At 43.5% G+C, this 18,699-nt stretch overlaps 1 protein-coding gene and 1 long non-coding RNA gene across 3 annotated transcripts in view; both read left to right on the forward strand.

Annotated features, from left to right (window-relative positions):
* Positions 1-18,699, forward strand: part of LOC145447383 (BCAS3 microtubule associated cell migration factor-like) — a 100,349-nt gene that overhangs the window by 71,308 nt on the left and 10,342 nt on the right. For both annotated transcript variants that reach the window (XR_013917547.1, XM_080325811.1), the window contains one exon: positions 813-904. Coding sequence is in view for 1 of the 2 variants with exons in the window: in XM_080325811.1 (XP_080181937.1) it covers positions 813-904 (92 nt within the window). In the remaining variant the exon portion in view is untranslated. Of the gene's footprint in view, positions 1-812; positions 905-18,699 lie in introns of those variants that run through there.
* On the forward strand, positions 911-5,464 carry LOC145447399 (uncharacterized). Its single transcript, XR_013917550.1, has 2 exons — positions 911-5,052; positions 5,158-5,464. It is a non-coding gene; the product is annotated as an uncharacterized LOC145447399 (long non-coding RNA).

The following is an 18,699-nucleotide window of genomic DNA, read 5'->3' on the forward strand; positions in this document are numbered from 1 at the left end:
TTCATCGTGGTATTGTGAGCGCTGATTCTACATGCGGCAACTTAGCACATTTCAATCTTAAATTCCCATTCTATTGCGTCGGGGTTTGTTTTGTTAACCACCAACTTCCAATGTTGTTGAACCTTTTGCGCTCACATGATAATTCTGTTACACCGTTTGCGCTGCGATGGACGCGCTCTGTCTATATATCATGGCGTGTGGTACCGGCACATGTGATGTACTTGCGCAGGCTGTTTATCTCAGCATATCCCGTGCATACAGCTTCCATGAAAGTTATAGCGGCAATAAATAACAAATTACAAGAGATACCTTCACCAACACCGCTACTTAGTGAATGATGCGAGATATTTTTTGTCCCGAGCTGGACAAAATCCAGCCCCTGTGTGATTCGATGCAGAATCGACTGTATACGAGCATCACTCGTTGTGACCTCATGAGAATGCGTATGGTGTGAAAAGTTGATAACATGTACCTTTTTTGCGACGGAGAAAAAAATAAAGCCAGCTCCGCACCACTTTAATGCTGGATATGGAATCCAGCCCAGCATGCATTATTTATGTCGAAAAATTTCGCCAATCTGATATCTTCACAGATCTACTATATGTGATCTACGAATATGACGTCATAATAACCGCAATCTAAAATTAGGTGGCTTGAGCGCCTTGTTTCCTCTGATTAAGTCACAGGACACAACGACGCCTTCACCAGGTTCCGATCGTGAAATTATTACCTTTTGACCTCCGTATCGAAAAATTGATAGGCACAAGTAAGGCAATTTACTGTGTATTCAAAAGAGGTATCGTTTATTTCAGGATAAGGCAAAACCAGTCCGACCCGGTGCCGACCCCGAAAGGATCATCGGACCGGTACGAACCAGGAACTATCACCATCGAAGATGGCTCAGGTATACTTCATTTCGTATATAATCACTACTATTACAGGGTTCGTTTACACTGAAATAGTACTGCTACGTGCGAGCGAATCTTCGTCAATGCGTCCCAAACTAAAAACGGTTACCCGACATTTGAGCATGGGCACAATCATAAACGACAGTCGAACATGCGATGCTTGAGCACGTGACTTTATAACCCCCTAACCTAACCCTAAATCGCAACCTAACTGTTGCATGATGATATGTCCACTGTCTGTCCAGTGTCCACTCCTTAAAACAACGGAGAACGACTTGGTTTATTGGTGGCTTGTCAATCGTTGCCAGTCGTGGGTTCAGTGCGGAAGTGCGTGGGTCAGACATACGGACTACCCACGGTACACTCTATGGGACAGCGATCGGCGGCCTGTGGTCCGTGAAAAGCTTGTGTGCTTTTGCAAATTGAGGGTTCAGAATTATGTTGGTCAAGGTCACAGATGGAAATTTCAAAATGTGTGTGTTGCTGCCTTATTGGGGGCTCTTTCCTGAACATACAGTGACCTGGAATATATTTCCGATGTTGAAGATTTGTGTACCTTGTCCTTGAACGTCAGCACGCAAAAAAAATCTATTTTAAGCGAAAAAGGTTTCCAGCCCCCTGATGTAAGAGATACGAAAGAAAAACACCTTTTTGATCGCATTTATGCAAGCGGGAATTCACGTGCCGTTATCAATTGTAGCAATTAAAAGTTATTTGAATCTTACAGACTCCAACCGTGCGAATTTACGGGCCTTGCGCGTTCGAAAGGTCGCCGCTGTGGCGCGTAAAACGCGCTGCCGATCGGCTCTTCGCCTTTATTACCATCGCGCGGTCCATTGTCCTCGTATATTTGCAGGCTATATATAGGCGCTTTCTTATGACGCAACAAAGTGTCGGATGTTTATACGGCGATTGTTCCATTATTAGCCGATGCCTCGAGTAAAAATAGGTCGTCTTCGGTTGATCGCGATATCGCGTTTTCGAATAGCTTGTAAATCTTAACGACGTGATTCACGAATTTGATGATAATAATTCTTCATATCTTTAAAGTTGAAGCGCGTGTGCTCTGTGATTCGTACCTTATCGCCTGTTCTTTACCTTTAAGTTCATCGTTACAGCCCGTAATGAGAGGTTTTCTCGGTGATTAGGCGATACCTTTTTATACTATCAGCGCCGTCTCTGGTATTTTAGCCGGACGGTAACGGCTTGTATCAATATTTGCTATTTTGATTCGCATTTCGCGTTGCGCGTGTGACCGAATGACGCAAAAACTCGTGATACGCATTTGGCGGTGGCTGTTGCAATGCACGTACGCGCATTGAGCGCATACGTAATCTGTTACAAGTGTCCCCGGTAAAGTTTTGCCTATGGTCCCGCTTCACAAAGTGGTTGATATTCGGGGATATCTGGATATCCTTGGCGATATTACCTACTGGGGGTGATTTTGAGTGACATGGCGGCGAAAAAAAGACGAAGGGTAGAACATCTTAGAACATGGGTTCTTAATCAGGGGTCCGTTGACCCCTCGGGCGGTACGAAGTGACAAATCATGGTGAACGAAATGAATTAGGCCTATACGCTATCTCGACTGCAATTTTTTTTTGCGAACCAACAAAAAGTGGAATATTTTCCGGGCGTATTTATTCAACCCAAAAACTTTAATTTTAGTATAGGTACCACCAGAATTTGTGTTGAAAAAGGACAGGGGGTGCGAGAAATTTTATTGAAATCTCGAGGGGTACGAGCGCTAAAAACGTTAGAAATACTGGCTTAGACCTCCTTTCAATCAACTATATTTAATTAGCTATTTAGTTTCTTGCCTAGTTCAACTCATTATCGATGGATGTTGAATGTTGATAGAACAAAACATATGGGACATACGACTTAATCTAGCAGTGCGCGTAGCTAGTAGGACTGTTAGCTCCAGCCTGGAAGTTAATTCGGCAATGTGCGACGGTTGCGTTAACCATCTGAACACTGTGAAACCTGTCCTCGTAGGATATGTTGATTTCCCTGTTGCCGTCGCTAATTACGGGTGTCGCGGCAAAATTGCGCCACGTAACGGATCGCATAGGTTGGCCTTCGTGATTTCAATGATATTATTATATTGTTCGATATATTCAATGTTCATCCATATTGCCATGGGCGACGGTCATGTTTTATGTTGTTTGCTCTTTCTTGACAGCGTGATTATGTTTGATACCGGTACGCGAATGTGATGGTTACAGTGCATTGGGCGTCATGACCTCAGTCAATAACTGAACTAGATATTTGGTGCATGCAATATATTTGGCGACCGATTGTAATGGCATATAGTTACATTTGTCTGTGTGATTCCCAGTGCAGTAACGACCATTAGCCGTGTTGGCAATTGATTTCTACGCTACGTAAATATATCTTTTTGTGAACATGATCGATTTTGATTTAACATTAGCACAAGCGTAGTTACATATCATGAAATCACTGTTAGGGCTCGCAGTAATCAAAAGTGAAATTTCCGTTGCTGCATCATTTGGAACGCGTCCAAAACTTCCACGCGTTCCCAAACTGCGAACGGCCATCAGCGCTGCACGGATTTGGGTGGCGATTTCGCGCGATCACGTGACCGCGTGGTTAAACGCCCGCCGCTGACTGTCTTAAATTAGCCGTTTCGTGATCTTTCGTTTCGCGAATGTCGCATGTTTTCAAACCGCACCGGAATGTATTCGAACGGCTGATGCTACCTGCGGTGGTTTGCTTGCCTGCGCAGGCCTAAGATGGCTTACAAACTATGTGTGGCGTTATTGCGTATGAAAATATTAAGGAATATCGGCCTGGTCTAAAATGACCATTAGCAATGTAGTCGAAACACCATGAATAATAAAAATATATGTGCGAACTGCTACCAGGCTTGAAGCCGTAGCCAAAACCCACTGCCGGTTTGTATCAGTGAAAAATGTCAGCCTTCGTTATGGCTGCAATAATGCCCGATTCGAGCAAGGTAGAGTAATTTGATTTGCTCGCATGCTACAGGCTTGGCAACCGGAAATCGGGTTCGTTGATCGTCGTTTGATGTAATAGGGATTCCTAAATTTGAATTTCGGGTGTAGCGAAATAGGCTTGTCCCCGTTACGTGCTGAAATACAGGACCAAACCGGAATCGGATGTACTTGTATAGGTACACATTCTAAATCAAGCCAAAGATGTGCGTCATCGACCGGCCATCGCAATTTGCAAAGGTGTACAATCCGCGACCCGCACAGAAACATTGTGCGGCCCACAAAGAAGTGCTAATTTTAAATGGTGTGCGTTACCTGAAATGGGTACCAATTTAGGTTACGGTGTGGCCAATTTGAGATTCAACTGAAGTGGACCTATAGAAGGGATAAAAACACTAAAATAGATAAAATACGCATACACAGACTATGCGCGTAAATATTTTTGACAAAATATTCAATGACCTGAAAAATTTGTTCACGCTTCGCGCGATTTACAGGTATATGTAGTTAGCATGTGCGTATTCCGATATAAATTTTTATTTGTTTTGAACTCTCGAAACAGTTACAGCCTGCCATGTTGATAGCAAGCGCTGTGGTCGTTCTTTTTAATGTGCTTTGATTCGACGATACAGGGGTGGAGGGTGTGATGTTGTACACTCGTCAAGGGGGGGCGTGTCTCAAATTGCTTAAGGAAAACCGGATTAGTCGTACCGCGCGCTGATGTCAAGGCCCATTCTTCAAGTGGATTTAGAGTGGAGGGTGTTATCAATCATCTTCGCGTATTCCGAGAAACGCGCGACTCATATTTTCGCGGCGGCATCTGCGGGGATTTATTCGACAGGCTGTTACACGTCCTGTTATATTGACTTTTGTGTCTGTCATGCAATCCCTGATCAATCCTCAAAATACAGTTGTAACCAGTGCTAAATGGGAGCCGGCACTTGAGGCTGATGATTTATGGTGCGGACGACCGATGGGTTGGGCCTACGTGATTCGAATATCACTCATTATGACGTCACATCATTCTCAGTGACGTGAAAAGTTTAAGTATGTACTTCTTATGCGACCACAAAGAACAAAACGCCAGTTCTATATCAAATTAAAGATAATTTAATGTTTTTCGACTTGGGCTGATCGCGTCTTCGAAGATGTCATTTACACCAGTGGTTCTCAACCTTTTTGACCTCGCGGTCCGGTGAACTTTCAAAAACCAAAATTCACCCTAAATTTACTTGAGACAAATGTATGCAGCTCGAACGCAATATTGGAAGCTTTCTTTAAGGCAGCCTTTCTGATATTAGATATCCTTACGTGGTACTATTGAACTTTCTGCAAGGCGAAGTCCTGTTATATGCCACTAACTCGATTGTGGTCGTTCGATATCCTTTGAATGAAATGCGACTCTGCTGTGTTTGCTGCGGTCTCTATTATACTGCCAACTGTTTGAATTTAACGAAGTTTGTAAGACATATTAGCTTGCACATATAACTTGTCGGAAACGAGTTGCAGGCTGCTTTTAAACAGTTTCGTACAATACTTTCACCATTGTAATGTAGGCTACTGCGAAAGTAGCCCATGTTCTCTCTATTAAAACGCCACGATGACAAATGCTTTCGTAACTTCTAAAACAATTTCAAATTTCATGTTTTATTTCTGTAATTACTGGACAAGCGTCCAACTTCTCGCAATTTGGAATTTGAATATAACATTCTAATATATCTGGCGGACAGGCAGGAAACTTGCCACGCACAGGCGGTCGGGAACCGTTGATTTGCACCAATATGCGTGGATTTGTGCCACATGCTTCATAAGCCGAGTTTCGCCCAATCGAGGTTATTTACAGTCGTCAACAATGGAAAAGAATATCGAAACTTTTATTTGTGTGCCCTGGAGTCGACTTTCATCAAAATATACCAGCCCAGGCTGTGTAAACAAAAAGGAGTTCGCGTGCCATCTAAAAATAGTAGGCTACATTGAACGCTCTCTTTCGAAATTTCATGCTGGTGACGTCATATTTTTTGATACGGTTGTTGATATACAATGTTCTTTCCAATTCTCTACTAGTTGCTGATGATTACCCCTGACGAGTGCCAGCCGAAAATATTCGAGTTCATTCCAATATGAATATACTATTCGATTGAACATAGAAACTATAATTCTCGTTGATAAATTAACTCTTAGGGACTTGGCAAGTAGCGTATAAGTTCATTACTCGAAAACTCACGTTCACTGTGCCCAGCGCTATTGGTTGGTTTCGTCAGGTCAGATTCACCAGAACCATACTACTCATAAATACATATTAGCTACTTGACTCCATACTGAACTCATGCGGAATCCTATGGACTCTATTTTGAGTGATATATGGCTGTGCGCAAGGTGGCGCCGGAGAGTTGATGTAAAAATTTCAGCGTGGGATATAGCCGCGGTCCTCAGTGCGTAACCATGTCGATTTCTTCAGTCAATATGCACATTATGCACAGTGCCCATGCCATTTACAGCATTAAGTGTCTGAATACTGTGTTCGAGTTATAATCACTGACATATTAATCAGCAATTAATCATACTAAATTAATGTATTATGCGGAAATATCGTCGGCACGCTCGCAATATCAGTGTCCCAACCTTGAACCGATAAATCTAATTCTCATTCATGAATGCATGTCCCAGTATCTTTGTGTGATATTTAAATAGGCTCATAGTGGTGCGTATTCTCTCAATATTTCGATAAGATACGCTATCAGCGATTAATCAATGTGATATCATAATCGCTGTGTCATCCAGTCGTTCGACCGTGATGCAAAGCAGAATGCGCCTCTCGCGCCTATTTCAAACGAGACGGGTAATGCAGCCAACTCTAGATCATTGTGTGATTCTGATTTCCCAGTAGCAGAGCCTTATCCAAACCCAGCCGCTGCGGTTTTCAATATTGGCGTATTCTGTGCGTGCTAATTACGCGATTTTTCTCGCTGACAAGTGTGTTTTGACTGTGCGACACAACGTACGTGCTGTATAGTTTTAGTTGTGCGCCGTTTCCAATTGAGAATGTAATGAGGTGTTACGCAAACACTGAATCCGTACAGAGCGTCCGTTTTTAGTCTGATTCTGCCCGCACGGAAAGCAGTCGAATGCCCCGGAAATGGATTGGCTTTGCTTGGTCCGATTTGAATGGCTTAATCCAGGGTTGTAGTGACTCGACTTGAATCAAAGTGCATGACTCGAACCAAGTCATATGACCCGAGACTAGGACGGCCAAAATAGACATTTCATTGAAACTTCGAATGGTAAAGTCGCCACATTATTGGTATTTCGTCTATCAGCCCAGATACTTGTAAAATAGGGCCAGAAACTGTTAGTACTGATGAAGATTACGATATTATGAATGTAACAGTCGAGCAGAGTTAAAAAAAAGGCGGGTTGAAGCGGATTGAACTCTAAACTGAACAGTAAACGCAGTGACTCGGACTTGACGTTGATTTCGTGCCAATTAGTTACATATAGCCGTTCTAACATCCCCCCTATCGTCCCCTTCGTACGCTTTCGCCCCCCCCTGTTTCTCCAAATCGCCCACTGGGGGTGGCAGTACCTTCAAAGTTGGGAACCACTGCCATGCGGCATTGGGCGGGAATTTTTTCCTTGTCATCAACGGGCGTGCGTCCCAAAAAGTTGAAGAACCAGTGCTTGACGCCTTGATTTCCCGGTAACTCGAGAATATCGCTTCTTACGCAGCCAACAGATGACTCTAGGCTTGGCGCGTAAGCGCGGTGTGAAGTTACGCCCTAACGTGACGCACGTGCACTTTCAATTTGGTCCGACATTTTGTATCGCGCCGCTGTAGCACGGCCGTTGTTGCGATTATTATGTTTATCCACGGTCGACCGCTCCGGGTCGCCTGCCGTGTCAAGTTTGGCCCCATGTTTTGGTTTCGCTTTCAGATTTTTTCCACCCCGCCGCCAGAGTTCGAACCTACTTAACGTGAAACGCGAAACGCTACGTTAGAAACGAAAGGCCCGCGACGCAGAGAGGCGTAATTTACCGCCTCTCCCACACCACCGTAACGAACCAATATCCTGTACGCGTTAGCCCAGATAGCTACACCGAGTGTCGGTGTCAAATCCTTATCAAATATACAGCAATACCCTGTGGATTCCAGGCAATTACCGGTATAAAGATCTACGCAGTTTTTCAATGCCAAAATTTTCTACCTCAATAACTTCGCTTCTTCATGTTGAAATTCAGAAAAATTTGATGTGCATCTTTTTTCTTAGGCAACCCAGCAATTTTATCAGCTGTCCCGTAATATTTGAAAAATCAAAGTTATTTTTGCACCTTACTTTTGAACCCTGCTAAACTAGCTACAAAGCCTCTAGCCTGCGAACGGTTAACACCTTCTGCAGCGGGCGATGTTTTTGCGAAGCGCGGTGACCCGTGACGACTTGGCGGGAAAAGGAAAACGAAAGTGCACGGGCGCGATTCCAAAACAATGTCGCGGCTTTGCGAGATACTTTGGATCCGCTTGGCTTCGCGTTAAGTGAAGGAACGCGAAATGTAGCAGCCGGGCCGATGTTAATTACATGTTTTGGACCGGGCTGGATACTTGATCGCGGCCTCGCTGATTTTTAATTAGTTTTCGGGACCACCCGTGCGGTAATCGAATCAGTGTTAAATCTGTTTCGTGGGTAACGCTTGATTCGTTCAAGACGCGATTACAGTCGCGGTGAGACAGATTTACAACTGTTATCACTTGTTCTGAATGGATTTGAATGGATTTTGTGTCATCGAATGTAAATCCTATTTCAAGCTTACCGGACTTGAGCTATGAATCCGGTTTCTCATCCAAAAGCCTGGATGTATTAATTTCGTTCGAAGCGCGCTTGATTTGTGAGCTTTAAGCAAGCAGGGTTACCATTACGGACATAGATCTTAAAATAAGGAATGCCGAGGAAATTAACCTAACGATGAACTTGAGAACCTACCTAAATGATAATATAGAAATGGCGTCGAGCCAAACTTCAGAACTATTATCGATTGCTCTTAAAACGAATGAATATCGTGTCGTAAATCCTATTTCAGGCTGTGGACTACAAATCCGGGTCCTAAATGTGTTGATTTCTTTTGAAGCGCTCGTGATTAGTAATCGTTGAGTAAGCAGGGTTGCTGTCTATATAGATCTTAAAATAGGGATACCGGTAGATAAAAAAAATAAACTAACCACGAACTTCGAAAAAAATTAGACTAGCCGAGAAACCTGTATACATAATAATTGGCCATCGCTTTCGCATCGTTGGGATAAGGATTGGATGCCGTGATCCGTGTAGGGTAGCTTTCGAGACGTATGTTGAGGACTGAAATTAGGATAAATAATGACACAAGTCAAAACTAATGTCTCATCATGACAATTACAATAATATTACAGTTTTATAAGACAATGCCCTGCCTGACTGCCTGTACGTAGTCCTATTTAGCGGACAAAAAACGTTGGACATTAGACTATGTTGTTGTATATGGTTGTTGTTGTTGTTCGCGGTATTCGTGGTGTTTGTCGACTACTAAGGTTATTTGCACCAGGCCGATATTCTTCATTTTGATTCCGTATCTGCCGACTTGTAGCACGACCCACTTCTAGGCTTTTGTAAGACACCGCTTACGCGGAACCGATAGCGAGGGGGAGCCTAGATAAACCTTCAACACTTGGGAATGGATTTTGGAGTGAGCCTCGGTCGGACTCGAACCTACAACCGGGGCCTACGATAACTTATCGTAGGGCCCGCTACAACCTATCGTAGGCCCCGCTACAACCTATTCGTTGTTGCAACTGTGGATCATAACACTATACGCTATCTCGCCACGTACCAGCCTATGTTCGGGACTGTATTGCGAAGAAGGCGTATCGCACTACCGTCTGACTATCCGCTCGTGGGATTACACCCGCGGGAGCACAGCCACGTAAACAAGCCTCGATTGTGGCCTACCGGTTTATAATTTTACGCACGCGAAACCAAATACTTGCGGAACTACGCGTGTCGACTTTTTCCCACCGCGCGGCACTTGACATTCGCGTACGCTTTCGCGCAAACGCTTACGGTCTTAGCGTTGGATTTCGTCAGTAATTTAATTACTAGCGGAGCAACTACGTGTTGCTATTGTGAGTCAAGCTCGCCGTGCTTTGTCGGATTAATCGGTTCTGCGGGTGGTGCTTTCGGATAGTATTTTTTTTTCGAGCTGTGCTCTATCGTCGGCTGCGTGTTGTTATACCTCCAGTGGGCGGTAAAGGTGCTTCTGGCGAACTTGTGCAAACTACTTTATTTTCAAAATCCGCAACCATGACAAGTACTAGAACAGTGGTTCTCCGCCGTTTTGATCTCACGGACCGATAAAACATCAAAATATGAATGATGCGGACCGGCGAACCTTCGATGATCAAAATGAACCCAAATTGCAATCACGACAAATGTATGCAAGTAAAAAACAAATAAAAAGTTTCTGCGAGGCGAAGGGCAGTTAAAAACCACGAACTTTGAGTTTTATTGCACGGTTTCCTTTGAAAGAAATGCGAGTTTTCTGTTTGCTAGCCTTTATTCAACTGCTAAATTGTACTGTCGAAATTTGTAGGACATAAGGTGGATTTAATACGCGACTTCGAGTCGCGAGTCATTCCATACTTCCCATACATCAGTCCGAGTCAATGCAGTGATTCCAGTATACAGTCATTCCAGAAACGTGACTCGGGTCATCCGAATACTGGCAGCGAGTAATAGTAGACTTGACTAATTGAATAATAGACTTATAAATCTTCTGTAACTGCAAAACTGTATCGATATCCCGGTTTAATCAATTGATAGACGGACAGTTTTTTCGCATCGAATTACCCTTTCTGGTTTGTTATCAAAGAGTATGACGTCATTATGTTGAAACCCGGTGTATCTTGAGCCTGTCTGTTTTCGTTGTCTCGGATTATCGCATTTATGGGATGACGGTGCTTACATATCGATTGATCAGGCACCACGCAATCAGGGATTTGAATGTGGACTTAGTCACCCCTACAGAAACACTTCTACACGGTCTATGTTCATCAAAAGAGATTACTTCACACTTGGCGATTTTGGATTTTGGATTTTGCCACTGTTTCTGACTCCGCGCACGAAGTGGCGTGACTCGCCGATTCTATTACGTCACACGGCTTATTATCGTGTGTGACGTAATATCTTGACTTGGGGTTGGTACGTTGTCTCTGCCGAATTATGTCCGTTGAAAAGCGATGAGCATTGAGTGTGGATTTAGACTTCTTTCGATGGATATGCGATTGCGCTGTCGGCCAAATTCTATTACACCATCAATATTATACCTTACCCGCTTGGCGCTCAGCATTTCCGGGATAGCATGAAGGGACGGTGTAAGACTTACAAAGCCCTACAAGGCTATATCTGCACGACTGCACCTTCCTCGTCCAGCGGCATGTGCGCATCATGCACTCATGGTATGCATATGCACAGATCCTGTGTACGCATATCGTGAGTCGGTGTATATACCGCAAAAGGGATAGAACGTCCTATTCCTATTAATGTCTCAGAATTTTCTACCTAATTTCGGAAAGCTTTGATAAGTGATCTTTACTTTCACGGATTAATGATCTTAAACCAGCGAGTACGCGCTGATTAAACGACTTCACTTGTTTGCTTCAAATAGTTTGGTGCAAAATCCACTGCATTGTGGCGCTGGATAAGTCGAGAGTAGACCATGCATGCTATCTAACGCCAGAAAGATTTCTCTAAATTACCTTCCAAGTCTCTCTATTGAATTCGGTGTTTTATTCTTTTAATTAAGGGACAAGCTCTCAACTTTTGAGAATAAAATTGAGGAAAATTGGAATATATTTATCGGGCCGGCGGTTGAGAACCACTGTACTAGACGATGATACAAATAAAGACAGTATATAGGAGTCTCGATCGACGGGGGGTTGCTGCTTTGTCTTCAAAAACAACTGGAACCTTAATCGCGTAAGCACTTTCAGAAAACCAGCTCTTCTCCCCGTAAGTATGTTGTATCGCCACCGTAACGGAAGGCACGCGATATCAAACGCACAAAAGCGACACGTCGCCCGTTCGTCACTTCGCGATCGGATATTTCGGTGATTTGACGCCAAAATTTTACATGCCGCTACCTTCCTTAAGACACCATACCTTTATTGACGGCGGGCGATGGTATTTCAACGTAAATATTATCGTAAGTGCAAAGTTGGTTTTGTAAAACTAAACAACGACACGCTCCCCCGTTTGCGAAGGCGGCGCTTCCGTCAACGGCTCTATCGGGTATGATTTGCGCGGTCGGCTTCGATGCGCTTGTCCCCGGATACTGTTTTGGTCGCCGAACGCGGCATTGAGGATCGCGGCGTAAAAGCGACAATGCGTCCGGTGCCTGGCAACCGTTTGACATTGTCTTCGTCAAGTGGTCGGGAAGTGATTTTTACCCGTCGGCAATTGACGGGTAATGCTGTCAGGATCGCGCGCGGGCGGAAAGATTTAATTTCTCCACCTGGGCTGTTAACCGCTCCGCGCCCTTGTCTTTCCGCGCTTGTTACGGCACAAAAGCGGAGAATCTTTCGTTATTTTTCAACCAACCGCTACCATTATAGTTTCGATTTTGAAATCATCGGTGACGGTTAATCTTAGAATCATACAATTGGAGTATTTGACTGTGTTAAGCTAGGCCAGGGGTCACCAACACACAGCCTCGGGATCATATTTGGCGGCCCGCGGTCTGATTTGAGATTTCGAAAGAACGCTAAGTAAAGCATTTCGAAATGGTGAAATTGATTTCAGTTTCAAAATAAAGTTGTGGTTGTTGTTCAAAATAATATATTCTCTTGTGTACAACATCACTGTTCCCCACTAGCTGATACGACTTCAGCTATGGTACGGAGGAAGAATTATAGCTAATGTGAATGTGCGTATTGCCTTGACGTGCAATGGCACAGACACTGCCAAGACCAAGTCGCTTAGAAAACAACTTAGGGCTTCCCCACGAGATCAAGCATTCCGAGGAGATAGTTTTCCAGCAAGTACCGTGTCTATAGCCAACCCCAATATCGATTCTTTAGCCGCCGCTGAAAAGCGTTGTTGGGTATCGTGCGCCGCTTATATAGTAAACAGAGTGTTTTAAACAACCATTTGTTTTAATGCAACCCTATCCATGACTGCGTGAACATAACTTTCTTATAGTTTTGACTGGAATTAAAAGCTGTGTACGATAGAGATTGCTTGGAATTGATGACGAGATACAGGTTTGTTTCGCAACAATGCAGCCTCGTTTCAATCGTTGTTCAGTCGTGCGTTCGCATGAATCAGTGGTTCTTAACCTTTTTTCCTCCAGTGCCCCCTACCAAAAATTGCCGTGCTCCAGCGCCCCCCTCCTCATATTCTAAGGACTGTAATAAAGACAATGGGTGAGAGGGAGGGCCGTAACAGCACTTCGTCAGCCCCCTAAAAACGGATTGTCTTGCGCACCCGTGGCGTGATCAACCAAACTTCTGAGGGCTTCGCCCCCAAGAACCCCGTCACGTGATTTCGATGGTCAGCAAAGTTTGTGTGGCCTGGTCGCCCTAGGAGCCCAAAATTTTCTATAATGCATGAATGAGTAGGTGGTAATTGCATATATATGTCGCTATAAACTTTTTATCCTCTCAGCCCACGTAATAAAATTACCAGTAGCGCCGAGTGAGCTGTTGTCTTGGAAAATGAAGGCCACGTAATTAATAAGTGAACAATGTGAACATATTCGGGCGTGCCCGTTGGTACAATTAATTCGTTACTTGTTGTCATTTTGTTACCTCTTTTCCGGTATATACTCGAAAGATATTGAAACGCATAAACGTTTTAAACTAAAGTAAGCACACGATTCAAAATTGGTATTTCTTCACTGGCAAATATTTTTCTTTGATGGGTGTTATTTGTCCTGTGGGGTGCAGATTGCGACGACATGATAATTCGGCACGAGTGATTCAAGCACCTATGGACAATTAGACTTATATTCATCGAAGTTTACTGTCAACATAAGGGCAATCCTCTTCGGCTAAGATTTTCACGCTGACGATCTTTTTGACACACTTCTCGGGGTCCCATATTGACCGGAACTTCATATGTCTTCGTGCATCGTGGCCTGGTCAAAACATGATGTGTAATTTATGTTCATTCACCTAAATAATTTAGGACACCCTTCGAGCTCACCGATTGGGGGTTTGGGTTGCAGCAGTATCGGTCCTGGTAAGAGGTCAAAGTCCAGTCGGCTTCGGGACTTTGGTATTGGAAATATTTCGCGCTTTAATCGCGCTCGAGGACCATTCGACTATAATAAACTATATAACAATACTGTGTGGTATATTCAGGGTCAAATCAAGGTTATTATAACATCAATCGGGCACGGTCTCACACCCTGTGGTTCGAACCATCCCGAATGCACATCAGCGATTGGCAATACGGGGAAATTAATGGTATTGGATTTTGTCTTAGTGACTTGGTGCTTTGTGTAACTAGAATTGAGTCAGCAGAGAATGGGATGCATACTATCTGCTCATGTAGAATTTAGTACTGTACCCAGTTATTAATTTTAACATGAATGTATTCCAAACAAAGCAACTCATATTATATATTATAACGTTCATGTGAGCTTGTGAACCACAACACTAGATAGTATCATCCTTCATGGTACGATGAAGAAATATTCTGACGATTTAATTTTGTAGCTCTCAAATACAAGTATATTTAGTTAATCACTTCGTGCACAAAGCTTCAAAACTCATTTTATGTAGAAGGGGGCTCTCACTCTCCAAAGTGATACACAGTACCTCCTTCTTCGTTGCAGGATATAATACCTAATTCGGAACAGTTTGTTGAAAATATCCCTAGCAAGCGTGACGGCAGTGTTTTAACGGGAAATTGGCGATCTAAAAGAACGCGCAATTCGTTTTACTGGAATTATAATAACCCACAACATTCATGAAAGCATATGTAGCAAACATCGTCGCGTACCGCGACCAAAAATTTCCGGAATTGACATGTTCTGTGGAATGTTAATTTGCTCTGAATACTCATCAAGGATATGTCATACTGCCGCATCATCTAATGCAAAGCCATTTTTCTTGAGCGCCCCCCACATCGCCCCCTGAGCGTTACCGCCCCCTTGAAAATCGCCAGCGCCACTCGGGGGGCGCTGGAGGCAAGGTTAAGAACCACTGGCATAAATAAACATCGCATCACTACGTAATTTTTCGACGAGAAACTTTCTTGCAAGTGTGCCGCGAGTGCTTTGTAATTATTCTAGTGTGCCGCAAGCCAAAAACAGTTTATGAACCGCTTTGGGAGGTTTTGAAGCGAGAATTCTCGGTGATGGAAATCATCGCCGTAAAGATGGTAAAATTTCGGAACTCATAAAACCGACAACCGCTACTGACTCAAATAAATGCTCTATCCGAATTCGAGTACCGTATATAGTCGAATGGTCATTGGTCAATGGTCAACCACTAACCATGCGCTGGATTCTTCGCGTTTCTTGGCGACGAGGTTCAGTTGAATTTCATGCGTTGAGGTTAAGTCGAAGCGGCAGTGGTGTTGCCGTTATGATCCTATTTATCTACTCATTAGCGGGTGTTATAGTTCCGGTGTCGCGCGTGTCAACAAGGCGACTGTGTTTGACTTGCCTTAACTCGTCAGTAATTGGTCTCGTGTTTGTTCGCTTGTTGCCAGAACTAGATATCCGAGCGTCCGTGCGAATTTATCTGTTTGCTTATTATGGATTCCTTGCGATTTTGGAATTCTCCAATCAGATTTAATGTGATGATTTGCTTTCGCGGTATTGCATTATGATAAATATGTATGTGCAATGTGCATTCGACGCCTACGACAAATGACGGCGTTATCTGGTCCAAAACACTTGACAAAGTATACATTATACAAGTACTCCGTTAGTGACCACCCTGGCCGGTGCTAGCTATTCTCCATATTTGCCGGAACTGATGTGCGAAAATATGAGCACTCCTGCCGCTGGGGATTTCAACGCATCGTCTATGGTGACGTAACAGTGAGACTATGCCGTCACTGCAGTTTTTCCGCAGTTGTCCTCGGACACAGCTCGCCAATGATAAAACATGAAAAAAATGACCATGCTTATTTCATTGCACTTTGTGACTATGATGCGGGTTATTCGCGACTTCGCGGAAATGTCATTCTGACTAACGTGTGAAGCCTTGTACTATCGTATACTGTGATGCGAGCAATCGAGGTTACAAGGCTTTCACGGTGGGAAACGTGGTATCGAAACTATGGTTTTCGTTGATAGATTATTTGTAATTGGATTTTCGTTGATAGATTATTTGTAATTGGAAACTAGCTTGCGATTTCAGTAATCGAAAAAACCAACTGTCTCTACTCGTTCGAACCATTACCATTAATAATATTCGATTCGCATTTGAGTACCGGTACGACCAGCGCCAGTCTTTAGGTGTTGTGAATTTTTTCCAAAATTATAACCGCTCCGGAATTCGTACCGGTATTTAATACATAAGTGTTACAAGTCGAACAGTCTCGATCGAAAATAGTGATCAATAGTTTACGATCTCCTCTGTCCAGTGTCTCTTGTAAGACTACCATGATTACATACTGTCGCGGGACCACACACGGCCATTATTCTTTCAGCCTGTTTTTTTTTTGCGTCTGTCTATGCTACGCGACCGCATTCTCTTGTCAGAAACTAGTTCTATCCGCGGTGCGATGCTCATACTGACGCGAACCGTGTCAGTAAACAGGCGTGTGGAGTTGATACTCTGCGGCATCGCGAGGCTTGGCCATGCTCGGCACATTTGTTTTTGTGCATTTTGTCAACAAACTGCGGTGATGCGCTTTCGCGAGAAGCGATGATCGTATCTATCGAAATTTAGCGGCCCAAAACACGTAAAATCGCACCGTCGATGCCCACATAAATATGACTACGGATCATTATTATCAATATGTATACAAAAATGTATTTCAAGTCGAACTGCGGAGATCATAAATTTGGATGATTATTGATTATCTATAAAGTCGATTATCGCGTTCATCAGAATTTAACAACCCTGAATTAAGGATCTTAGCGCATAAAGTTAGTTTTAATCTCATGATGTAATAAACTGTAGATAACTAGTTATCTATAAAACTGCGTGCACTGCGTATTCCTGCTACTCGCAAATATTTCCGATAATGACCGCAGTGACGATTGTCTCCTAGGACCTAGGACCTAGGTAATGGCTTTACTAAACAATCAACGGATTATGTACGCAACATTGCAGAGCGATATATGTAGCAATATTTTATAATACGTTTCTTCACTGCACCGTACTGCTCACGCACGACTTTCATTTCGCGACAATGCTAATTCTACCTGCTATGGTAGCAGTATCGTTACCAGCAAACCGCCTTTTCTTTCAACAAATTGACGACTGACAGCGATAACGCGTTTTCGCATTATGATGCAACAGATAAACACCACTTGATTGAAAACACGGGACACCTCGAGTGATCATAGCGCGTAACCTTATCCAACTTTATGCGTCGCGGCGATTAGCTGGTTTTAATCACGCGATTAGCATTCTTCCGGGTCAGCTAACTTTATGATCTCCGCCCTAAATTGTTTATGTCTGTACAGATCGAGTTGATGGCAGGGTCTCAAAGTCGGAACATGTTTTTCGGAGGCTGGAAAACCAGCGAAATGGCGACAATGTCAACCTAAAATATTTTCAATATCAGTTTACACTCGATCTTGTCGCTTTTTACTTATGTCACTCAAGTAGATCGGATCCATTTTTCGATTAATTCTCGTCTGTTTATCAAATTTTGTAAGTATAAGCGGGGGTGACATCTGTGCGTCGTTTTGCGCTACGAGCATCTATATTTGGCTGAAGTAGTGACTACTTCGACACTGATGTTCAGAATAAAATTATTAAACTCTTTCAGGCGATGTACGGCGGAATCCACACTGCAACATGACATAAATTTTAACATCTGTTGAGTCCGTAATCGTAAAACATACACAGATTGCACACGTCCATAGCAACCTGGTACTAGTAACGCGCTGGCTGTGACAGCGAGAGAATCGGATGTATGCTGCTCGGGTTTATCCCTTGACTTGTCTTCTCCATTTTGTTGCTCTATCAATATTTGAGTCTAACAATGATCGTTGCGAAGCAGTTAATTATGCGTCTAATTGGCACCGCCGACGTCCGAATGCTATAAAGAAACGCGTTTGGTATCGCGTTTGGTTTTAAATTATCCACAAATTACCCACTGCCGCCTTTGTAACGATGTCATTTCAAGCCGGGAATATAGCGGATTTATCGAGCAGGTGCGTGCTGCATATGGGAATGAATTTCGATAATTAGGCCGAGCAAACACGCCGTGGACTCTGTGATTTTTTGCAGCTGTTCGTATGCCATGCCGCGGCCGTTAAAGAAGCAAGTTATCCCATTTGTCCCAGTTTAGAAAAACGTGAATCCGATAAAGTCATAAATTGTGGAGTAAATAACGCGCCGTAGGCCCTAGTACACAGTCGCCACCTGTGGTAGTGTTGGCAGTTGAGTGAGTGAGACAGTTGGCAGTGAAAAACGAATAACTACTAAGAGATTATTCGTTTTGGATGCCACAAGAAATATACACAAAATCCAACTGTGTACGATACAACATCCACAGGGTGATATAAGAAGCATGTGGAAAGGAATTTACTGCGATCATGAATGTAATTCAATTCATTATCTTAATCCAGGGATTTGCCTAATGAACTGCTGCCTTTCACCG

Source organism: Botryllus schlosseri, chromosome 9, assembly GCF_051294905.1.
Source record: "Botryllus schlosseri isolate E-star chromosome 9, Bs_hap1, whole genome shotgun sequence".
Taxonomy (NCBI): Eukaryota; Metazoa; Chordata; class Ascidiacea; order Stolidobranchia; family Styelidae; genus Botryllus; species Botryllus schlosseri.